Source organism: Citrus clementina, unplaced genomic scaffold, assembly GCF_000493195.1.
Source record: "Citrus clementina cultivar Clemenules unplaced genomic scaffold, Citrus_clementina_v1.0 scaffold_2, whole genome shotgun sequence".
Lineage (NCBI taxonomy): Eukaryota > Viridiplantae > Streptophyta > Magnoliopsida > Sapindales > Rutaceae > Citrus > Citrus x clementina.
In genome coordinates, this window is record NW_006262688.1 from 21,886,727 (window position 1) to 21,908,380 (window position 21,654).

General features: G+C 31.5%; 1 protein-coding gene across 1 annotated transcript; it reads left to right on the forward strand.

Annotated features, from left to right (window-relative positions):
- The first annotated feature begins 4,480 nt into the window (after nt 1–4,480).
- LOC112100968 lies at nt 4,481–5,587 on the forward strand. The gene has a single exon (XM_024190845.1). The coding sequence runs from the start codon at nt 4,481–4,483 to the stop codon at nt 5,585–5,587; it is 1,107 nt and encodes a 368-aa protein (XP_024046613.1).
- Nucleotides 5,588–21,654: the final 16,067 nt, after the last annotated feature.

The following is a 21,654-nucleotide window of genomic DNA, read 5'->3' on the forward strand; positions in this document are numbered from 1 at the left end:
GTTTAAAAAAAATGTGTAATTTATTTTAAAATTGGATGACATGATGAATTTCAAATTTTAGTATTTGTATTATCTTTGGTCTTAAGTGATGTTACGCTATGTTTGCTACTCTATATGTTGATGTCGAAGACAAATATAAGTTGCTTGAAGGAATGAACATGTCATAATAAGTACCAATTGAGTTTTTGAGCCTATCATTTTTCTTGGAGAGTAACATTTTTGCCCATTCTTTATACAGTTTGACAGTTTATTATTTTATACACGGTCTCTAGATTTCTTTTGAGTTAACCCTTAAAAAAAACAGAAAAAAAAATGTGGGTTGCTACATTTGGAGGCCCATCTAACTAGTAGATATAGAAGATTATTGAGAGCCCTAAAAGACAATGGAAATGCCATCTTTGATCCGTTTGAGCCTTTCTAGCCATCCATTTTATGAAATATCCATAGTTAACCCTTTTGAGCCTTTCAATATATATATATATATATATATATATATATATATATATATATATATATATATATATATATATATATATTCTTTGTCAAACTTATCATCTTGACCCACTCCAATTTAGAGTATTACCCAAGATCTTACAAGTTCCATCACCTATTTATATTTGAGAAAAATGTAAATAATTATTTTGTTCAGTGTAGTTATGTCAAACAAAAGCAAAAAAAAAACTTGTTGTTTAGAAAAAACAATAATAGATGAAATCCACTTTGCAACTTCCAAAAAAAAAAAAAATCTCTACATTTTTCTCAAACATACACTTTGTTTTCCTTATTTCCTCTCTTGTGTTAGCCATGTCTCTAACCTATGTTACGTCCTAATAAAAGTCCTTTTTGATTTTAGGGAACTATAGTCTGAAGTAGAAACTAGTTATATGGGCTAAAAAGATATAGCGGTGCATAAAAAATAAATAAATAAATTGGGTTGACTAGTATTTTTATTTAACTTGATATCGTATTATTTCTAAGCTGAGGGCATATTTCTTTCATCTTGGTGAGAGCATGTGATATCACTTCTTTATTATTTTCTCTCAATTACCATTCATTGGAGTGACTATTTTTATTGGGTTTAATTTCTTTGTGAGAGTGTCACTACTTCCAGTGAGATTTTGGGCTTTGACATGTCATTCTTGAAAGTAGCTATGACAATGTCTACTGGGCTGATTCATGTGGATGGTTGATGTGGGTGTGAATGTTTTTTTAGACTGGAGATAATGCTTATACTTTTATTTGATTACTATCATTAGTCTGATTGAATAAACATGATTGTTTAAAAAAAAATCATTTTGGATTTGAATTTTGTTTTCGCTTTATTTGCTAGGGACTAGCAATAAGCTGGTTGGGGTGTGTGTTGAGTGTTAGAAAATGTATATTTATAAAGGAGAAAATCATCATTTTACACTTCAAGTTTTACTAACACCCTTACTTTTATGTATTTAAGCTTCTTGTCATTTAATTATGTGTGTTATATTATAATGAAGTATTTTATGTATTTTAAGGGCATCATAGTTATTTCACAATGAACGAGAGATCAGACGGCAAAACGGACATCACTTTTAAACTCAGGACAGTCGAAAACCTTAGGAGGAGTAAAAAAGGAAAAATGGCATTGTTCATATGTACGATATTATTCACATGTACGGTACTGTCTACGTTACTGTTCACGACACTGTTCACATAGACGAATCGATGACATGGCATTGATCGATGATGTGATATTGACTGATGAGGTGTCACGATCCTGTTAGACTAAAATTCTTATGCATTGTTGATTGGTGATGTGGCAGCATGTTAGTGGATCAAAAATTACTCGTACGGTACATGCATATACACAGGATTATTTTCAACCAAACTGCGTTACTGTTCAAGCCGGGTCACTGTTCAAACCGCGTGGTCAAACCACGTACTATTGACTGATAACGTGGCGCAATCCTGAGTGTCCAAACTGTTTTTAATCCGATGGCCATGATTTACTCAATATATCTATAAAAAGGGGGCCTCCCCCCTAATTTGATATCTCTGAATCCATTTTTGGACTCCATTTTTTATAATTCCTTCTCCATCTTGTATTTTCTACGTATTTTAATAAATTTTCGTTTTGCTCTTATTTCAATTATGAGTAGCTAATTTTCTTTCAAGCTTGGGTTGAGGTGAAGTCTCAACATGTGTCATGGGCTTTAATTGGTAAATTTACTTTCTCTTCCCCTCTAGTTTTTGTGGATGTTTTGACTTTTCGTCAACAAATAATAATAATCTTGTCTAGATACCGCCTTGGTTTCACCAACTTCCTATTACAAAGTTATTATTATTTGGCATGATAAGCCCTTATCACCATATTAATTAGAGTGTGGTTCATAAAATGTGGATTTTCCCCTCATGATTTAATTGGCATTAATAAGGAATATTTAGCCCATTGTGCATGTTGATACGGATCTAAATACCCAAGTACGTTATTTTAATAGATTTTTCTTCAATTTATTCTCGCCATTTCAATTCCAATTTCAAGATAATCTAAGTCACTTTCACCACAAATCCAACCACCCTCATACAAAATTAATTCTACATATAATTAAAATCCACCTCCTCGTGGGATCGACACTCGTCTCGATTAATCTATTTTACAATAGATTTGTGCACTTGCGAGTTTAATAAAATTTGCACAACAAGTTTTTGACGTCGTTGCCGGGGAAGTAAGTTATTTTAATTCGTAGAATTAATTTTTGTGAATAATTTCTTTTATTTATTTTCTTGTATTTTTTTCTTATTAAAAAAAAAAGAAAAAAGTAAATCTGCATTTAGAGGTAATAATTTCTTTTCTTTCTCTATTCTTTAAAATTCTGTAATTTATTTTTCTTTGTAATTTTTTGTTTATCTTATTAATTTATTTTTAGTTAATTTATTTCACGTATTTTTTAAAGTGTGTTTTTTATAGAAAGGTTGTAACAGCGTGATAAGGTTAATATATTTAAATTCACATAGAGATAGAATGAGTTAATATGTGGAGGTATTTTTGATATTATTCGAGAGAGGATATTGAATAGATTAGGGAAATTCACTGTCAACATGGGTAATAAATTTTAATAGCATAGATAGATGATTAAATTGGATTAGTTATGGTGAAATCGGATGTCCTAGTGTCTTAATCTCTAGGTGATTTTTATTACTGCCTGCATCTTTATTTAATTTTTAGTTAATTTATTTTATTTTAATTTTTAATCTAAATTCGCTTATTCGATTGTTCAAATAAATTACGATTAGAATAATTTAGGTAGCTAATAAGATATACAATCTTTGTGGGACGATACTCTACTCTTCATTATATTACTTGTGCTGAGTAGTACACTTGCTAATTTACGCATCAAGTTTTTGGCGCCGTTGCCGGGGATTGTTTGGATTAGTATCGATCCCAACTAACCTTAGTTTAATTTGAATTTTATTTTTAGTGTTTTTATTTTTATTTTCGTTTTCTTGTTTAATTTTATGAGACGTTCAAGAAGTTTTGATTTATTGCCTTTTGATCCAGAGATTGAATGCACTTGTAGAAGGCTTTATAGAGAAAGGAGAGAAGCTTTACAGGAGCAACAACTAATCATGGCTGATGAACCATTACAAGGAAATGAGGATGCGAGACCTTTAAGAGGCTATGTTGTTCCTACAGTTAATGGTGCTCGCTCAAGCACTGCACGTCCTGCCGTTCAAGCCAATAATTTTGAAATTAAGCCAGGCATAATCCATATGATTCAGACGTCAGTACAATTTGCTGGGATGCCAAATGATGATCCAAATGCTCATATTGCAAATTTCTTGGAAATTTGTGACACATTTAAGCAAAATGGTGTTTCAGACAATGCTATTAGGCTAAGGTTTTTTCCATTCTCACTAAGGGATAAAGCAAAAGAGTGGTTGAACTCACTCCCTACTGGAACAATCATTACATGGGATGGTTTAGCACATAAGTTTTTAGCAAAGTACTTTCCTCTTGTAAAAACAGCCAAGTTGAGGAATGACATCAAAACCTTTGCTCAATTCGAGATTGAATCATTATATGAAGCGTGGGAAAGATACAAAGACCTACTAAGAAAATGCCCACATCACGGTCTACCAGTTTGGCTTCAGGTACAGACATTTTGCAACGGTTTAAGATCTAATACCAAAACAATAATTGATGTTGCAGCAGGAGGAACGTTAATCGGAAAAACACCAGAAGCAGCTTACGAATTATTGGAGGAGATGGCTTCCAACAATTACCAGTGGTCTTCAGAGTGACTAATATCAAAGAGAGCTACAAAAGTCCATAATGTTGATGTGGTCACTGCTTTATATGCACATATAACTGCTATTCGTAACAAGTTGGACAATATGAATATTCAAACTAAACCATAAGTGTGTGAATTATGAGGAGGGAATCATAGTAGCGTCAATTGCCAAGTTGGAAGTCCTTTTGCACCATCATCTACTGAACAAGCTCATTATGTGTCAAACTTCCAGAGGCAACAAAATAACCTATATTCCAATACCTACAATCCAAGCTAGAGAAACCATCGAAATCTATCATGGAACAACTCCCAAAAATGCATTAGCACCACCTCTAGGGTTCCAACCACAAGAAAAGAAATCAAACTTCGAAGATGCTCTTACCCAGCTTACAACAAATATGTCTCAATTCATGACTAAAATAGAGACAACTTTTCACAATCAAGTTGCATCAATTCGAAACCTCGAGGTACAAGTGGGTCAGATTGCAAACTTGTTATCTAGTAGACAACAGGGCTCTCTGCCTAGTAACACTGAGATGAATCCTAGGGAGCAAGTTAATGCAACTGTACGTCGGAGTGGTAAACAACTTGATGAGCCACGGAAAGAAGCAAAGAAAGTTGATGAAGAACAAGTTGAAGACACCACTAAGGTTTCAAAGGCAACAAGTTCAGAAATAGCACAACCTAAACCAGCAACACCAATCAAGGCTTATGTTCCTCGAATCCCTTTTCCTCAACGTCTCCGGAAAAATTACATAGATAAGCAATTTTTAAAATTTCTTGATGCGTTTAAGAAATTGCATATTAACATTCCTTTTGCAGATGCTTTGGAACAAATGCCGCTTTATGCTAAATGTATAAAAGAAATGTTGTCCAACAAGAGGAAATTTAAGGAGCATGAAACTGTAATGTTGACTGAGGATTACACCGCCATCTTGCAAAATAAATTGCCACAAAAGCTGAAAGATCCAGGGAGTTTTAATATTCCATGCACTATTGGAAATTGTTATTTTGATAAAGCTTTGTGTGATTTAGGTGCAGGCATTAATTTGATGCCTTTTTTTGTTTTCAAGAAATTAGGTTTTGGCGAACCTAAGGCAACAACTATTACCCTCCAATTGGCAGGTAGATCTATAAAGTACCTAAGGGGCATAGTTGAGGACGTGCTTGTAAAGGTTGATAAGTTTATATTCCCTACAGATTGCATTGTCTTATATATGGTCGAAGATATAGAGTTACCTCTCATCCTAAGCCGACCATTCTTAACTACAGGAAGAGCTTTGATTGATGTTCATGAAGGGAATTTGATTTTAAGAGTTTAAAATGAGCAAGCCATTTTCAATGTGTACACACCTATCAAGTATCCAACTAAACTCAAAGATTGTTTTCAAGAAGACACCATGGATAGAAAAATGACCAAACCATTTAAGGATAAGCATCTATCTGACCCTCCTGACATTTATACAATACATAAGCAGTCTAATAATGAAGATCCATCTCCTTATTTTCGTGGGAAGAGGCCTCATTGCAAGAACTTTGTGCAAGGCCCATCCACATCGTCTCTTTCCATCCACGAGCCTCCTTGAATGATCTCTCCAAAGACAGTCAGGCTAATGACTATAAATTAAGCGCTTCTTGGGAGGCAACCCAAGTTTTCTAAATGAATATGGTTCTTAAAAAGGGATGAATATTGTCTTAGTTTATACTTGATTCTTGTGTTAGTTTCGTCTTGATTGTGATTCTTTAAATATTTTGCGCACTTATATTAATTCTTTTAGAATTTTGACTTGAGATTTGAGATTGATACAGTCTGAGTTGAGAATTTTAGATAGAGTAAATAACAGTTTACTTTGATTCTACATAATTAAGTTTACCCAAGCACCATAGTCAGAAATAACTACCTATAACCCTTAAGAGTAAAGCTATCCTTGAGTAATTTGGACTTGTGTACCACCAGTATGTAGAGAATAATCTACCATGAGAAGAAGGTTACCTTAAAAGGTAGAGTGAACGCTCCTGACTTTGAAAAAAAAAAAAACATGTGCTTCAAGAAAAATCAAAAGAAAATGCTAATGTATGCCTATGGATTTAAAAAAAAAAGATTAAGATGATGAAGTTAGTTTGACATACTCTATTTGTTATTCAATACAAGGGCTGTTGATATTGAAAATTTTGAGAATGGGTTTTGATTGAATTGATTCACACACAACACAAGGATCCAATGTGAGATGAGGCTGACCATTTAATTAAAGTTAGAACTTTGCCAATATTTTTAATTTTCTTTGAGCTATATACTTTATGCAATCTTTGAGGTATTTTTTATGATGTTTGTGGGTATCATCACTGGAAACCCTCTCAAGACTATAACTCGTCCACTAGGGTTGCCTAAGGGTTTAAAGGCTGATTGCATACCCTAAATGAAATCGTGATCATCTGCGAAAGTGGTTTAATTAGGATTTTCTTTTCATAGTTTTTATTTTAATTTTTACTCGAGGACTAGCAAAATGTTAAGTTTGGGGGTATTTGATGTGCTCATAATTTATCTATTATTTTAATGCTTCCATTACTTAATTTTATGTTAAATTATATTTTATTATATTAATTTTTATCTTAATTTTTGTATTTTTTCATTGTAGGAATATTGGGAATATTCATAAGAAAAAAAGCTTAAAGCGGAAATAAATTGGAGTATAATGGAAATAATGTGGAAGCAAAAGGAAAAGAAATAAAAAGCCAAATCAAGGAAGATTGAATTTAATCATCATGCATGCAATCACGGGGGGGAAGCTTTGAATTTTTGGTTGGTAAATATGGCAAGCATGTGGAGAGCATTAAAGAATTAATTGGCAATTTGAATGATTCACGTGCATGGGCTTAAAGAGTGGGCTGGATTTGTTTTATTTTAAAATCCTTTTGACTTAAGGATTTGGGGGCGCAACAATATAAAGAGAAGAAAGAGCGGTCGCAAAAAAAAAAAAAAAACACAAGCCGAGGACCGAATTAAAGAAGGCAGCCGCACAAGAACTGAAGATTGGAGAGATAACTGAGAGCAAGAAAAAAAAAGAAAAAGAAAAAGAGAAGCCACCGCTACAAATCCGGGAGCAACAATTTAGAGAAGTCAATTGTAGAGATTGGAGAGAGACAACTTCTTGAGTTTTTCTTTCCTTCTTCTCTATTATCTTGCTTGAATGTTCCCAATTAAATTAATGGATTCTGTTTATATTTCGATGAACTAATTTATTTTACTAGGGCTACGATGTAGCCTAATTATGAAGATTTAATTCCATAAATCTGTGTTACTTTTAATTTATTATTCTATGATTGAGTATTCATTATTGTGCTTCATGCTTTTAAATATCTGGCCAATATTTAAATGATTTGAGGATACATAATGAGACCGAGAGGAGATTTATGTATTTTTGCTCTGTGTAATGGATGCCATGAATTGAACGAAAGACAAAGATTTGTGCAGTTTTCTAAGAATTTCCATAGAGTTTAATGAATCTTTGCATATTTAAATTCACATAGAGATAGAGTGGGTTAATATGTGGAGGTATTTTTGATATTACTCGAGAGAGGATATTGAATAGATTAGGGAAATTCACTGTCAACATGGGTAATAAATTTTAATAGTATAGATAGAGGATTAAATTGGATTGGTTATGGTGAAATCAAATGTCCTAATGTCTTAATCTCTTGGTGATTTCTATTACTGCCTGCATCTTCATTTAATTTTTAGTTAATTTATTTTATTTTAATTTTTAATCTAAATTCGCTTATTTGATTGTTCAAATAAATTACGGTTAGAATAAGTTTGGTAGCTAACAAGATATACAATCTCTGTGAGACGATACTTTACTCTTTATTATATTACTTGTGCCTACTAGTACACCTGCTAATTTATGCATCATAGTTTATGCCAAATAGAGTTAAAATGGTCTCTTTTTTGCTTGTGTCTTTATGATTGGACTTTTATACTGTTTTTGATTTATTGGTGGTGGCATAGAAATGATATTTTGAATTTTTTTCTAGATCAAAATTAATCGCGTGCTAATGTAATAAACATATAAGAAATTTGCCAACTGACACACTAAATCACACTTCATAGGATTCATCTTTAAATTATATTTAGGGCGTCAATCAAATACCTCTCTCAGAGTTAACTAGTGTGTATCTATGGTAGGGGCTTTGACAACAAGGACATTAATATAGTTTTCTACTTCCTTGCCCTTTAGTATATAATTTGTGCATTTTCAAGGCTGAAGGACATAATAGTGTAATAAAGATTACCTGCAGATGCAGAAAGTAGTCTTCTCTGCATCCTTTAGTGCCATCTTGATTTGATGGTTATCCATTGAATCCATCCATAAATGAAAGTAATACGTGACTGAATGTTAATTATATAAGCATGTCTATATTGAGCAGAAGAAACTTGTCTTTTGGCTAGGCTTTATTTAGGTCTTGGAAATCCACACAAATTATAATCAATCTCTTTTTTCTCTATATTGGTATGATGTCTGCCAACCATATGATTGGCTTAATGGTTCTAAGAAGTTTTTCTACTCTTCTTTGATCTTTTTCTCCATATATGGACAGAAATTCTTTCTTATTTGTTTTATTGGTCTATAATTTGAGTCTATGCTGAGTGCATGATAGATCATAGATATACTCAACCCTGGCATGTCCTAGTAATCCTATAAAAATATATTGCGATACTCTGTTGGTAACTAAACCAATCCCTTCTTCTTATTCTTAGTAAGACGATTAAGATACAGTTTTGTACATTCTCCTCCTCGTTAAGATTACTTCTTCTAATTTTTCATTGACAATTGTAAATTGTCCTGTATACATTTAAGTCCAAATGATACTTTTTATTCGACTACTACTAATTAGAAGCCTCTTTATGTTTCAATGCCAGTATTTGTGGACAATCGATTAATGTTAGGACCCTTCCTTAGAAAAAAGACTAGGCCTCATACACTGTTATAAGTCGTACACCATTTTTCATTAGGTAGAACTTGCCTCTTATAATCTGAAATAATTCAAATGAGATACTTGACAAGTTGCCAATGTTGTCACGACAGACAATGCATCAACTGGGATATAAACAGTAACTGCAATGACTTGCTAAAATAAAATAGCATCAGCTAAAGAAGAATCATCAAATTTAGGACAAAATTTGGCGTATAAACTTCCTTGGCTCTATCCATTCTAATATATTCAAAAATATCACAAATGTAATTATATTGAATAGGAAATAGACCACTTGCTATGAGAGTCACTTCAAGATTGAGAAAAAAATATAATCTCAAAGATCATTTTAAAAACTAGAACAACCTTAATATTTGTCTTGGGTACTAAAATGACTATCTTCTGAGGAATTCAAATTGAGTTTTGATTTGAAAAAGCTTCTATCGATTAGATTTCTAATCTTTTTCAATGTCTTTCAAAAGCTTTTGTTGACCTATATGATTATATAGAACTTTGATTTTGATGATAACACAGCATGTGTGAAAGGTAAAATGATAAATATATATCTCACAATCTCCCTAGCTCTTCAAAGGAAAAATCATTCATGTGAGATTATGTTCAAGAAACTCAAATGGACAAAGGCACAAAGCTCTTCAAGTCAAGAACAAGCACCAAGGGTACTAGCTTAAGTGATTTCTTTTGTTACATCTCTTGTAAAGGTAGTATGATAAAATGAATACATTTCTTAGCACTTAAAAGCTCAAATTATTTTCATGACATTTTTTTAAGAAAATCATTTTCCTAAGATAAAGGTTCTATATTTAAAAGAAAAATGATTTTATGAAATGAGTTGCCTTTTAACGTTTATGAAATAAATTGATAAATGCTTTTGAGAACTTTGAAATCCTAGAAATGGGTTCGTTTGGAGTTCTATAACGTTTTTGGGGTAAAACTATAATTTTTAAAACTTAGCAATGAACTGTTAACTTTAAGCGAAAAACCAATAGTGATTGATTTAGCCTTTGAAACTTAACAATGGACCGTTAATAGAAAACGACTAACCAATAAGGGTAAACAAATCTTGGATGAGGTTCTACTCACAAATAATAAACCATTTATGGAAAACGACTAACTGATATCTTTGAAAGAGGTTCTAAATGCAAATAGGTAGTTGTTTACTTCAAGCGAATAAGCGATAACTTTTGAGAAGGTTTTTGGATTAAAATGGCTAATCGATAAAATTTTAATAATGATTCAAATTCAAAAAAAAATTCAAATTAGTTTAAACTAATAACTTGCCAAATTGGACAAATTAATAGTTATCCATTTCATGGTAAGCAGTAATTCATTTACTCTCAGATATAGAATAATAGCTAGGTTTCTTGCTCAAATTATAAAAGCCAAGTCAAACTCATTTCAAAACAGCTTGCACATTTTCTATTCATTGTCTTCTTCAATCTATCAAGCTTAATACTTCTCATACAAATCATTTTGAGCTTTCAGTTGCTTATTCATTTACATTGATTTATCATTGATCTATATTTTGCAAGTATACTATTGTGAGAGTGCAATTTTTGTAAACTTAAATTCCATTTCAAAAATTAAGTGATAGCAGTGTGGGAAACAAATGAAAAACATGTGTGTTGTCATCTCTTATGTAAAGGTTCATTGATACCTTAAAAGTCAATTGTAATCATCTTCAAGCCTTGGGTTGTAAAGCTTGGATAGTAGAATCTCTAAGCATGGTTGGCTTAGAGGCATGGATATAGACTGGTTTTACAGAACCATGTAAAAATCATGTGTTTGCTCTTCTCTCCCTTACTTCCTTAAATTTATTTATTGTTGTATTTGTTGTTATAAATTTTTTAAGGATGAATTGCTACTAGATTGTGACTTTAGTGTTTAGTATTTTTAAAAACCCAATTCACCACTCCCTTGGGTTGCTTAATTAGAATTTTAATTTTACCTTTTTTAACTTAGCAACAATCTTTCCTTCACTTTTAATAAATAGTTTGTAAAATTAAGCATCTACCTTATGACTTTCTTCATGATGAAACTATGTAAGACTGACAACGATACAAATTGGCCTTATCATAATCCTTTCTTTCACACATTGATAATATGTAAAGGGTATAATCATGTGTTTATTCAACCAAAGCCTACCAAGAAGAATGTGGTATGAAGTCTCAAGATCCATGACATGAAACACAATTAGGGCTTGAAGAGGACCAACCTTTAAATCCAATTGGATGTATAACTCTATAGATTCAGATACACTACTAAGTTCAGAAATTTGTAACTTCTAGGTCGTAGATGTTCTTGATGGTATTTTGACTACTTCCAACAATGCCCTAAGGACGATATTGATGAAAGAACCCATATCCACTAAAGCTCCTTTGACTACTACTCTATTGATATCAGCTTCTAGAAATAAGGGATGTCAGTTATCAAGATTTATTACTTTAAAACCCTCATTAGAAAAGATAACTATATTAGTAGACTCAAGTTAAGCCTTATTGACTCCTACTTTGGTTGTATAGCACTTCGATTCATACTGAGCAAAAACTCATATTAGTATTCTACTAGCTACTACACATTCTAAATCATATCCCAACTATTCAAATAAAGACTTAAACCTACGGTTGTGGTAGAAAGCACATAACAAATGGTTATATTTGGCATGATATTATGATCTTTTAGTGTCTTCTACTCCTCATTAGTAATCTCCTTCATCACGACATTTAGAATATGAAGAACCATATCTAGGAACCAATAGCAAAAATATTTCCTTAGCAACAACGACAATTACAAGTTATCTCACAAGATCAACCTCAATCATCTTACAAAATCAAGACAAGTGATTGTCCTTCCAAGAGAGCCATTCACTCGACCAACTATGAATGGCTCTCCAAAATTCAACAAAATACCTCAATTCTAGACTCAAGTAAGGTCTGTCGCCATGGATAAAATGCGGATACACCTGTTACTTGACTCTCTAGCGATGCTAAAATCAAAAGATAGATCGCTACAGTGTATTGATGTCATATCATCAAAATGATCAAAGAAAAGATTATTGATGGATCGTCACAGTTTCTAAGAAGAGAATAAGACATAGATGTTACTCACTACCTCACCATGGTGATTGAGTAGTGTTAGATATTTTTCTTCTAATTGATAGAATTTATTTACTTTTCTATCGCAAATCATGAACTGAATTTGATTGTGGTTGAGTGATAAACGACTTAATGGATGCTTGACTGTCATATGCGTGTTATTTTGTATTTGCTATAGCATTTTGTCTTTATTTCACCTATTGTAATTCCCTATTTCGGCTGACCACCCATTTAGTGGATACTAGCTTAGAAAGAGCCCAAAAAAAGTCTGACTTAGTGGAACAAATTAAGACAATACTTGGTTTTAGATTAGGTTTCCCAAGTTGAGTAAACCTCAATTTGAATAGGGTCATATTTGATCTAAAATTAGTGAAGAACTAGACATATGAATTCATCTTATAAGGTAAATAGAACCTAGAACATTTAATGATATATCTAATATTAGCGTAATAATTGGCCATTGTTAGGTTGCATTAGGTATAAGATATTCAATATGCGATAGTTGAGGATAGGGATGGCAACCAAACCCGGACCCGGATCGGACCCAGACTAAACCCGGAGAATCCGATCAGGGTTCAACCCACACCGGATCAATTTTTATGCGGAATCCGGATCGGTTTTTTAAAACCTGTATACTTCCGGGTCCGAATCCGGTTTCAGGTGAACCCGTAAATTCGGAACCCGGATCCGGATATTATTTATTTTAATATTTATTTTTTAAAATTATTAAATATAAATAAAAAAAGCCCCTAGCCCTCTCAATCTCTCATTTGTTCACTCATCTCTCAAATCTCAATCTCTCTCACTCGTTCCTCTCTCGATCTCCTACTCTCTTCAACTTCTCCTCTCAATCTCTCATATGTTCGACTGTTTCTCTCTCAATCTCTCTCACCTGTTTCTCACTCAATCTCTCTCACTCTCTCTTCAACTCTTGTAATTTCTCTTCTTCAAATCAGATTCTTTGCGGCGTGGCTGTCATCACCTTCACGGTGCGCTTGTGTTTGTTTCATCACTCATCAGCATCAGCATCAGCATCACTTGTCTCATCTCTCACTCTATCGCAGCCAGCAAAAGGGGTTGGATTTCGCGGCTGTGTTCTGTGGCCTGTGGGGGTGGATTTCACGGTTGTGTGTCTGTGCCCTATGGGGGTGGATTTTGCGGCTGTGTTCTGTGGCCTGTGGGGGTGGATTTCGCGGCTGTGTTCTGTGGCCTGTGGTGGTGGATTTCGCGGCCTGTTGGGGTGGATTTCGCGGTTGTTGTATTTGTTTTAGAACCTGGATTTAAAGTTATATGTTTTGTATTTGGAATTTTGTTGAACTAAACTAAAGAAAGCAATCTGGATTCTGGAAGCAATTTGGTTCTAGTTTGTGTAATTGTGTTCCTTTTTTTTTTTCATTTTTCTAGCAACTTAAGGAAAGCAATCCGGGTTGAAAACCCGGATTTTTTCGGGTTGAACCCGGACCAGACCCGGATGGAAAAAAGTCGGGTTTAATGCGGGTCCGGTAATGGGAATTTAGTGTCCGGGTTCGGATCCGGAATGGCTAAACCCGGACCCGGACCCGAAAATTGCTATCCCTAGTTGAGGATGCATGAGGGATTCTGCTCAATACTGTAGTAGATGTTGTAGCAACAGTACTGTAATTAAAAAAAAAATGCCAATACCATTAAGTGAGTTTATTCACTCAACTACTTCCTTCCCATTAATTACATCCTTGTGTTTGATGTGAGAACTTTCCTTATTACATTTTATTTATTGCGTTTTTATTTTAATTAGTTCCATAGTTTCATTAATTGTCTTATTTTAATTTAGAACAAAATTGCACTGGTAAGATTGCCATAACAAATCTGATAGCATCAATCCCTGTAGAGACAATTTGAATACTCATTAGTATATTACTTGTTGTGTACACTTGCACATTGACACCCATAGTAATAGAAAACACCCAACACAAACCACTAGGCTTGAAATTTCAATCAACCCTAATTTTGTTTGAATTGAAAAAGAGTCCATCCTTATAACATGAGGCCTGATGAAAAATCTGCACAAGTTCTTCAAAATTGTCACATTCACTTATGCTCCAACCATAAAAGTTATGGCTCTCTCTGTTATTAGAAACCATCGTGAAAATCCTAACCAAATTATCCAATGGAGTTGCCAAATGTTTGGAGAAAAATTATTTTTGGAAATGTTCTTAACTCATTTTCAATTCTCCATTAGATTACTTAACTAAAAGAATGGATGCTTGAATGAATTGTAAGCTTGCTATTTATAGGCTTCATTTCTTCATTTGCATTTATTCTAAGGCATACTTTACATTAGTATCAATGCATGCTTTACATTAATTATAATATATGCCTTACATTAAATATCAATGCATGCTTTATCCATGCATCTAATCCACATGTATTTTACATTGTCAATCATATGCATTCAGTCATGATGCTACAGCAATCTATGAATTCTATGTACATTAGTTGGGTGAGGTTGATATTTTAAGTACTTATAAGAAGACTAAACTTTCTCTAAAATTAAATATTTAGACTTCCCCATCATAAAATAGATCTTAGAGATTTCATATGAAATATCAACACATTGTTGATATAAAAGATTGTAGTACGTTTAGGATTATAAATATCAGTATGTTTGAATTGTAATTTTTTTATTTTAAAAAAAAAGGCTACCTATTTTAACCTTTCTATTTTGACATTCTTGTTGGATCTATAATTCTAAATATTATTATATTTAAGTATATTTGATATTGTAACATTTAAAATAACGTTATAACATACTACTAAGAAGAACTTAATCAAATGATTTTTAAGTTTTTTTATTTGACTAACCACTTGAGACCTAAAAAATTAATTTGGATCGTGTATTTTTCTAATATCTTCCTTTGAAGAAATCATAATATTGAAAATAAAAAACAAAAAAAATAAATCCAACTAGTTATTATGATCTCTACTAAAAAATCAACCCGAATTATAATATTAACCATAAAATTGTCATTTAAATTTACAAGAAACATGCACAGAATTTTACTCAAAATGATATGACTTGAACGAATTTTATAGGAAAGAGCAAACTAAAAACTAAAAAGAATTTGTTCATAAAGGAAGAAATGTTTTTTTTACCGGAAAGAGGTTGAATTAAGGGTAGTTTTCAGAGAATAAAGGTGTCCTCACGAATAATGAATTTTTTAAATTATTTTAATGAAGATTTTTAAGAAGAGTTGTATCACAGTTTTAGATGTTGCCGAATTGCCAATAGCTAAACTCTTATAACGCGCCCAATGGGCCTGATAATTTTTTTTTCCAGTTACCTGATCACTTACTTTTGCAGTAAGGCTGTCTGATCATTTAGACTTGAAAAGTGTGTATAGGCCGAGCAATTACTCCATTGAAACTGTATCTAATGTGAGAAAACGAATGGGAAGAGTGCGCTAAATAGATCTTTTTAAATAAGATTTTACTTTTTATTTAAAAAATTATATCAACATTAAAGATTTAAAATATATTTTAATTAAAATTCTTTAAATAAAATATTTTTTTTCTTTTTTAAAATTGTCTATTGAATTTCTCCTTTGTTTATTAAATTATATTATTTTTATTGGAGAGAAAGTGATAAAAATGTACGGTAATAAACTTTGTTGAGGAAGAAAAAAAGAGGAAATTATGTGGAGAGAAATATTTGAATAAAATAATATTAACTTGATCTATTTAAAAAGCCTTTTTGAGGAGAGTTTATTTATTCACTTTTTAATTTATCTCATAAGTAAGTAAATAAGTATTTGAAGAGTTTCTTGGTGATACTCTAAGAATCTATTTCTCAATTAAAAATTAAATGATTGCGACCAATTAGTTCTCCATTGATGGAACCAAGATTTTGATTCAGCGCCTGACAAGAACCACAATGGAGAAAATTAAAATTAAAGTAGGTTGCAATAATTTTTCACTAAAATTGAAATATGCTAATGTTGGTCAAAAAATAAGTTTTTCTCATAAAAACTTTTAGGACTGACCTCATACAATACATAAGAATCTGTAATATAGAAAATCATACATTGACAATCCGACTTTGCTTTTCTACTGAAGTAATCTAGACTTCCTGATCACGATCCATCACCACCACTCCTATTAGATCACGATCCGTCATCACCACTCCTGTTAGATCACGATTCGTCACCAAATAATCTTTCAGTCTATGACTCAAATTTGATCAGCACTCGATGTGTGGGCGTTCATTTTCAGTACTTCCAAAACAATAGGATTCTTTTACAGTGCTTTTCTCAAAATGTGTATTTTTAATCATGTATCTTTTCTTCTTGAGAAAAATACACTTATATAATATCCCTTGTAAAACCCTAAATATGTATTATCCTTTAATATAATTCAAAATAATAAATATTTTGAATTTAATATTATCTCTCCACTTACGTGAAAGTGGAGATCATGTGTAACTACTTTGGGGCCCACCTTATAAAATAACACAAGGCCCCATTTACACATGAATCTAACACATAAGGTTTTAACAAATATTATAATTAGGTTTATCACATAATATGCCAGTTTTCTTATTTTTAGGTTCAGTAGTGGTGCAATCAATTAAATGAGCTAACCCGAGGATCATTTGGGAACATACAACAGTGGCTACAACAATTAAGCCTATAAATGAACAAATCTAATAATTTAATTCCAACTCTACTCCACTATAAGATTGGAACTGATCTCCATAATTGTATGCTCGAATAATAATTCGTCCCAAGTCACATTGATCTCTTTACTGCATAATCATTTGTACCACATCGTTAATTAAATCGATATCTCAACTGTCCAATCAATTTAATAACATCTTGTTCCTTGATACTTACTGATTTTTTCTAATGATTATTTTCAACATACTAAATATGTTGACACACTCTGCCTAGAGAATTCTATGATTAAGTGTCGAAAACCCATCAAGAGATGTGTTGTACAAATTCTATATTGTTAATCTATAACTTCAATACTCATAATTGCTCACACCAAGATACAAGGTAGTCTTGACTACAAGTGTGTGTCGTGCCCATTGATAACTCAAATGGAATAACAATTACAATCATGAAATTATAACTAACTTAAGATTAAGATTACAGTAAAATCAATGCCTATGAGATTTAATAAGTATGACAGTTATTACAAAGTTACTTAAATCTCATATGTGATCCAGTTCAATGTCGTACTACATTAATAAATTCATACATGATTAAGATAAATTATTAAATAAATTTATTACAACCTATACCTAAATAAAGTGCCCAACTTTATTTATCAACTGCGAACTTAATTTATTTATTATAAGATAACTTGTATTTATGTCTTCCGTAAATCCACATGGTGATCACATAAATACATATAATATGATTAAATGGACTTTACTCAAAATATTAATGCAACTAAGATACTTGAGTAAAATACCTCATTTATTTTATTAATCAGAAAAATTGTTTATTAAAATTAAATAAATACATATGCTTTTAAAGAGCATATTTTCCCAACAACTAATAAGAAGGGCTATAATGAAGAAATAAAAAAAAATTCTCCTTTTATTATTTTCAGTGGGTGAAGTATAAAAAAAAGCCAATGAAAAAGAAGAATATATATATATATATATATATATATATATATATATATAATTTTTTTTTTTTCACGTTTGCTGATCAGTAGTTTGTGTATTCTATTTATGCCCTTGAGGCTGTTGTGATATAAGTTATATTTATGTCTGCTAAAACTTGAAAAGTGTATAGGCCTTTGCAATTTAATGTAAGAATCCCGAACTCAATTAAGACTCAAGTGATACTTGCAGGGTATGAACAATTCTTGTCTCCCACACCAACTAAATGAAGTGATGAAAATCAATTTCATAATTAAGTCATTCACCAAAAACAACTATCTTCTAGGAAAATGCATTTAAAGAAGTCTTTCTTCACATTTAAGGTCATTAGATTCCAATGTTCATTGAAAATAATAAATTCTACTATGATCTATTTATTTGAAAAGAATTGCAATTAATACTCTTCTAAGGTTTTCTTTCATTTGATTGTGTTTTTTCTCCCCAAGTTTTAATGATTAGATTAAATAACTGTATGAAAAAGAGTTCAATAATTTATTTACATCGAGTTTTTTATAATTAAGCATCCGAAGTTTATACTCAAATTTTCATTTAATGTTACATACTTACATTATGATAACTAACTGTCTGAGCTAACTATTGGTAACAGGGAAACAAATCCATTCAATACAATATATATAACATTGAAACAAGTATATGGGATTAATTTCATTAAAGCCGAATCCTTTGCACAATTGCCAATCCCCGTCAGCCCTAATACATAGCATAATTACATAACCACATAAAAAAATATTTATATACAGTGATTTGTTACAATAAATAACCAATTAAACCATAGTAAATTCGTTGATGTTTAGAGAATAAGTATGTGCACTTGAAATTCCTTCATAGTGATGCGCAATAACTATGTAAATTACTAAAGACATCTTCTAATCTCGAGCGGATCAATCTCCACCAACTGTTAGTTGTTTGGATAGATAAAGTAACAAATTTGCGAAGATCGACCTTTTATTCAAATAATAACCAATTGAATAAGCTCAATATTAAATAAATTTATATCTTTGAGATTCATTTTATGTAATATTTTTCTTCCATATGAATCCTTGTGTAGCAACGATATCAAATCGTACGTTTTCTTTCTGAGTTATGATAAATGCGACTTACAAATTTGGCTAAATAAAAATATCACCAACTTGTGAGCTTCATCTCTTATATATAATTCACTTAGGTATAATAGTTGTAGCAATTTCATCTTGGTTTAATATTAAGAGAGAGACTGAAATCATCTAACACCATCAGGTTAATGCATAAGATAAACTCCATCAGGTTAGTATATAAGATAAGCTGAAACTTAAATAAATCTATACATAGATTAGCTTTATTGACTTTGCCAATTTAATAATAGATTAGCTTTATTAGCGTTGTCAATTTTTATTAAATTGGCCACTGCTAGGTCTAGAAAAATAGAAGTGAAAAGAAGTGAGAAACGGACAATGTCGACGGTGGGGGCTGCCAAAGAAGTAGAGTCATAACTTGACTTGAAGCTATGACCTTGTATTAACATTTTGGACTGGCTTCTTTTTCTTTTTTTCTTTCTATGACTTTGTATAAAGATTTGAACTGGCTTGTTTTTTATTTTTCTTTTTTCTTCCTATGACCTGGTATTAAGATTCGAACTGGCTTCTTTACCTTTTTCATTTTTCGTCTATTTAACATGACTTCTTCAAGGGAGATCCTTTGTGCTTGTAAATGTTTTTAGGTCAATTTATGACTTATGAGAGCAAGTTGTGCCCTTGCCCTCAAGGCCATGAAAGCAACGATAGACCCCATGACAGACGCTGGCCTTTCCTTCTCTAGGGTCCACTGGTCCTACTGGTTATTAACTCTCAGTTTGACATAATTTAATTTAAGCACTCCATTCTTTATTATGGTTTTTTCTTTTATCTATTTATTTATTTATTTATTTTTGTCACATCTATTCTCAATCTATATTAGGCTTCAGACTGTAAATCTTTTGGGAGACATCTAATACACTTAGTATAACCTAAAAATGAAGAAACAATGGCTAAGTTGGGCTTGTTAGGAGCTATGTACACTAATGGGGTGGGATTGGTTTTTTTTTTTTTTTAACCACATGAAAGAAAATTCAACTGATTTTAAATTTAAATATTCGGACTTTGTATCATAAAATTGATCTTGGAGATTTCATATGAAATGTTAATACGGAGTTGATATAAAAGATTGTAAATATTAATAGATTTGCCTTGTAATATTAAAAGAGAGAGAGATTAGTTATTTTGACCTCTCTGCTTTAATAGTCTTGATGGATTTATAATTCTAAATTTGACTGAGTGACTTTTAAACAATTGTATTTAACTAATCACTTGAGAGCTAAAAAAAAATTGAATATTGCCCATCTCTACCTTGGAAAAAATTATAATATTTAAAAAAAGAAAAAAATAAACCCAACTAACTATTTTGATCTCTATTAAAAAATCACCGGGAAATATAATATTAACTATAAAATTATCACTGAGATTTACAACAACACGCACAGATTTTCTTAAGTTATTTATTTTTCTTAAAAGTTTGGTAACCAAATTATCACGAGAACAATAAATTCTCTCGTTGCTAAGTACAAGGATTTCAATTCTTTTATTCAAGTTTATATATAATCACCAGAAAGTCATTCCTTTAATAAATAAAACAAATTGAAAGACAGGCAAGGAATTTATGGTCACAAGTTGTGATACTAAAAAGAAATAAATAAAGAAGTGCAAATTCAGGTAATATAACTTGCGCGGTTGCAAAAGAAAATGACACATCAATGGTGTAAATGGCACCACATAGCACAAAAGGGTCTTATTCCTAAATTGGTGGAGTGAGACATGCTTACATTCTCTTCTTTTATTTCTCTCCAATATTAATATCCCACTTACCCACCTATGATTTATTAATTCAATTGTCTACTATATCAGATTTCTTTTTCTAATTTTTAAAACAACATATGTCACTAAAGAAATGCAGAGTATGAAAAAATATAAAGCTTGGATTGATATTAATTTTGCTTAATTATTATTCTCGAGTAAGAAAGTATATTTTGTCTCCGAAAAATGGATCATACATAGACTTATAGGAAGTGGTCTCGGATATGTAGGATGTATATGAACATGAGAATTAAAAGTACTATGATGGAGCATTTTTTGATTCCACATCAACATTTCGAAACATCCAAAGATATCGAGTACTAGTTATGACGAAAGCCGACAATGATGTTTGTGGTCAGTTGCACCATTAAAATCCTTTATCGTTAAAGAAAAGAAAAAGAATCGAAGTTCACACTTTTGTATGCTTTTATGACTGAAAAAAATAAATAAATAAACTGTTGGCTCGGTGGATACACACATTCAACATAAAACAAATTTTTACATATCCCAGAAAAGTTAAAAAAACTAAGTTAGTGACAAAACGGAAACGTTGAAGTAGGTTGAATCAAGAAGTAAAGGATTTTGAATACTGATAAATTTTGTTGAAAAATCTGAATGAATAAAATTAAGATTTTAAGTTCTTTTTATAATAAGTTTAAATGTCCCGAATTTACTAAAATAGGTAAATTTGAAATATAATATGATAATAAATTTCTCCTAATCAAAATAAGAAAAGGAAAACAAACATGATAAAATTAGAGTTTTAGACA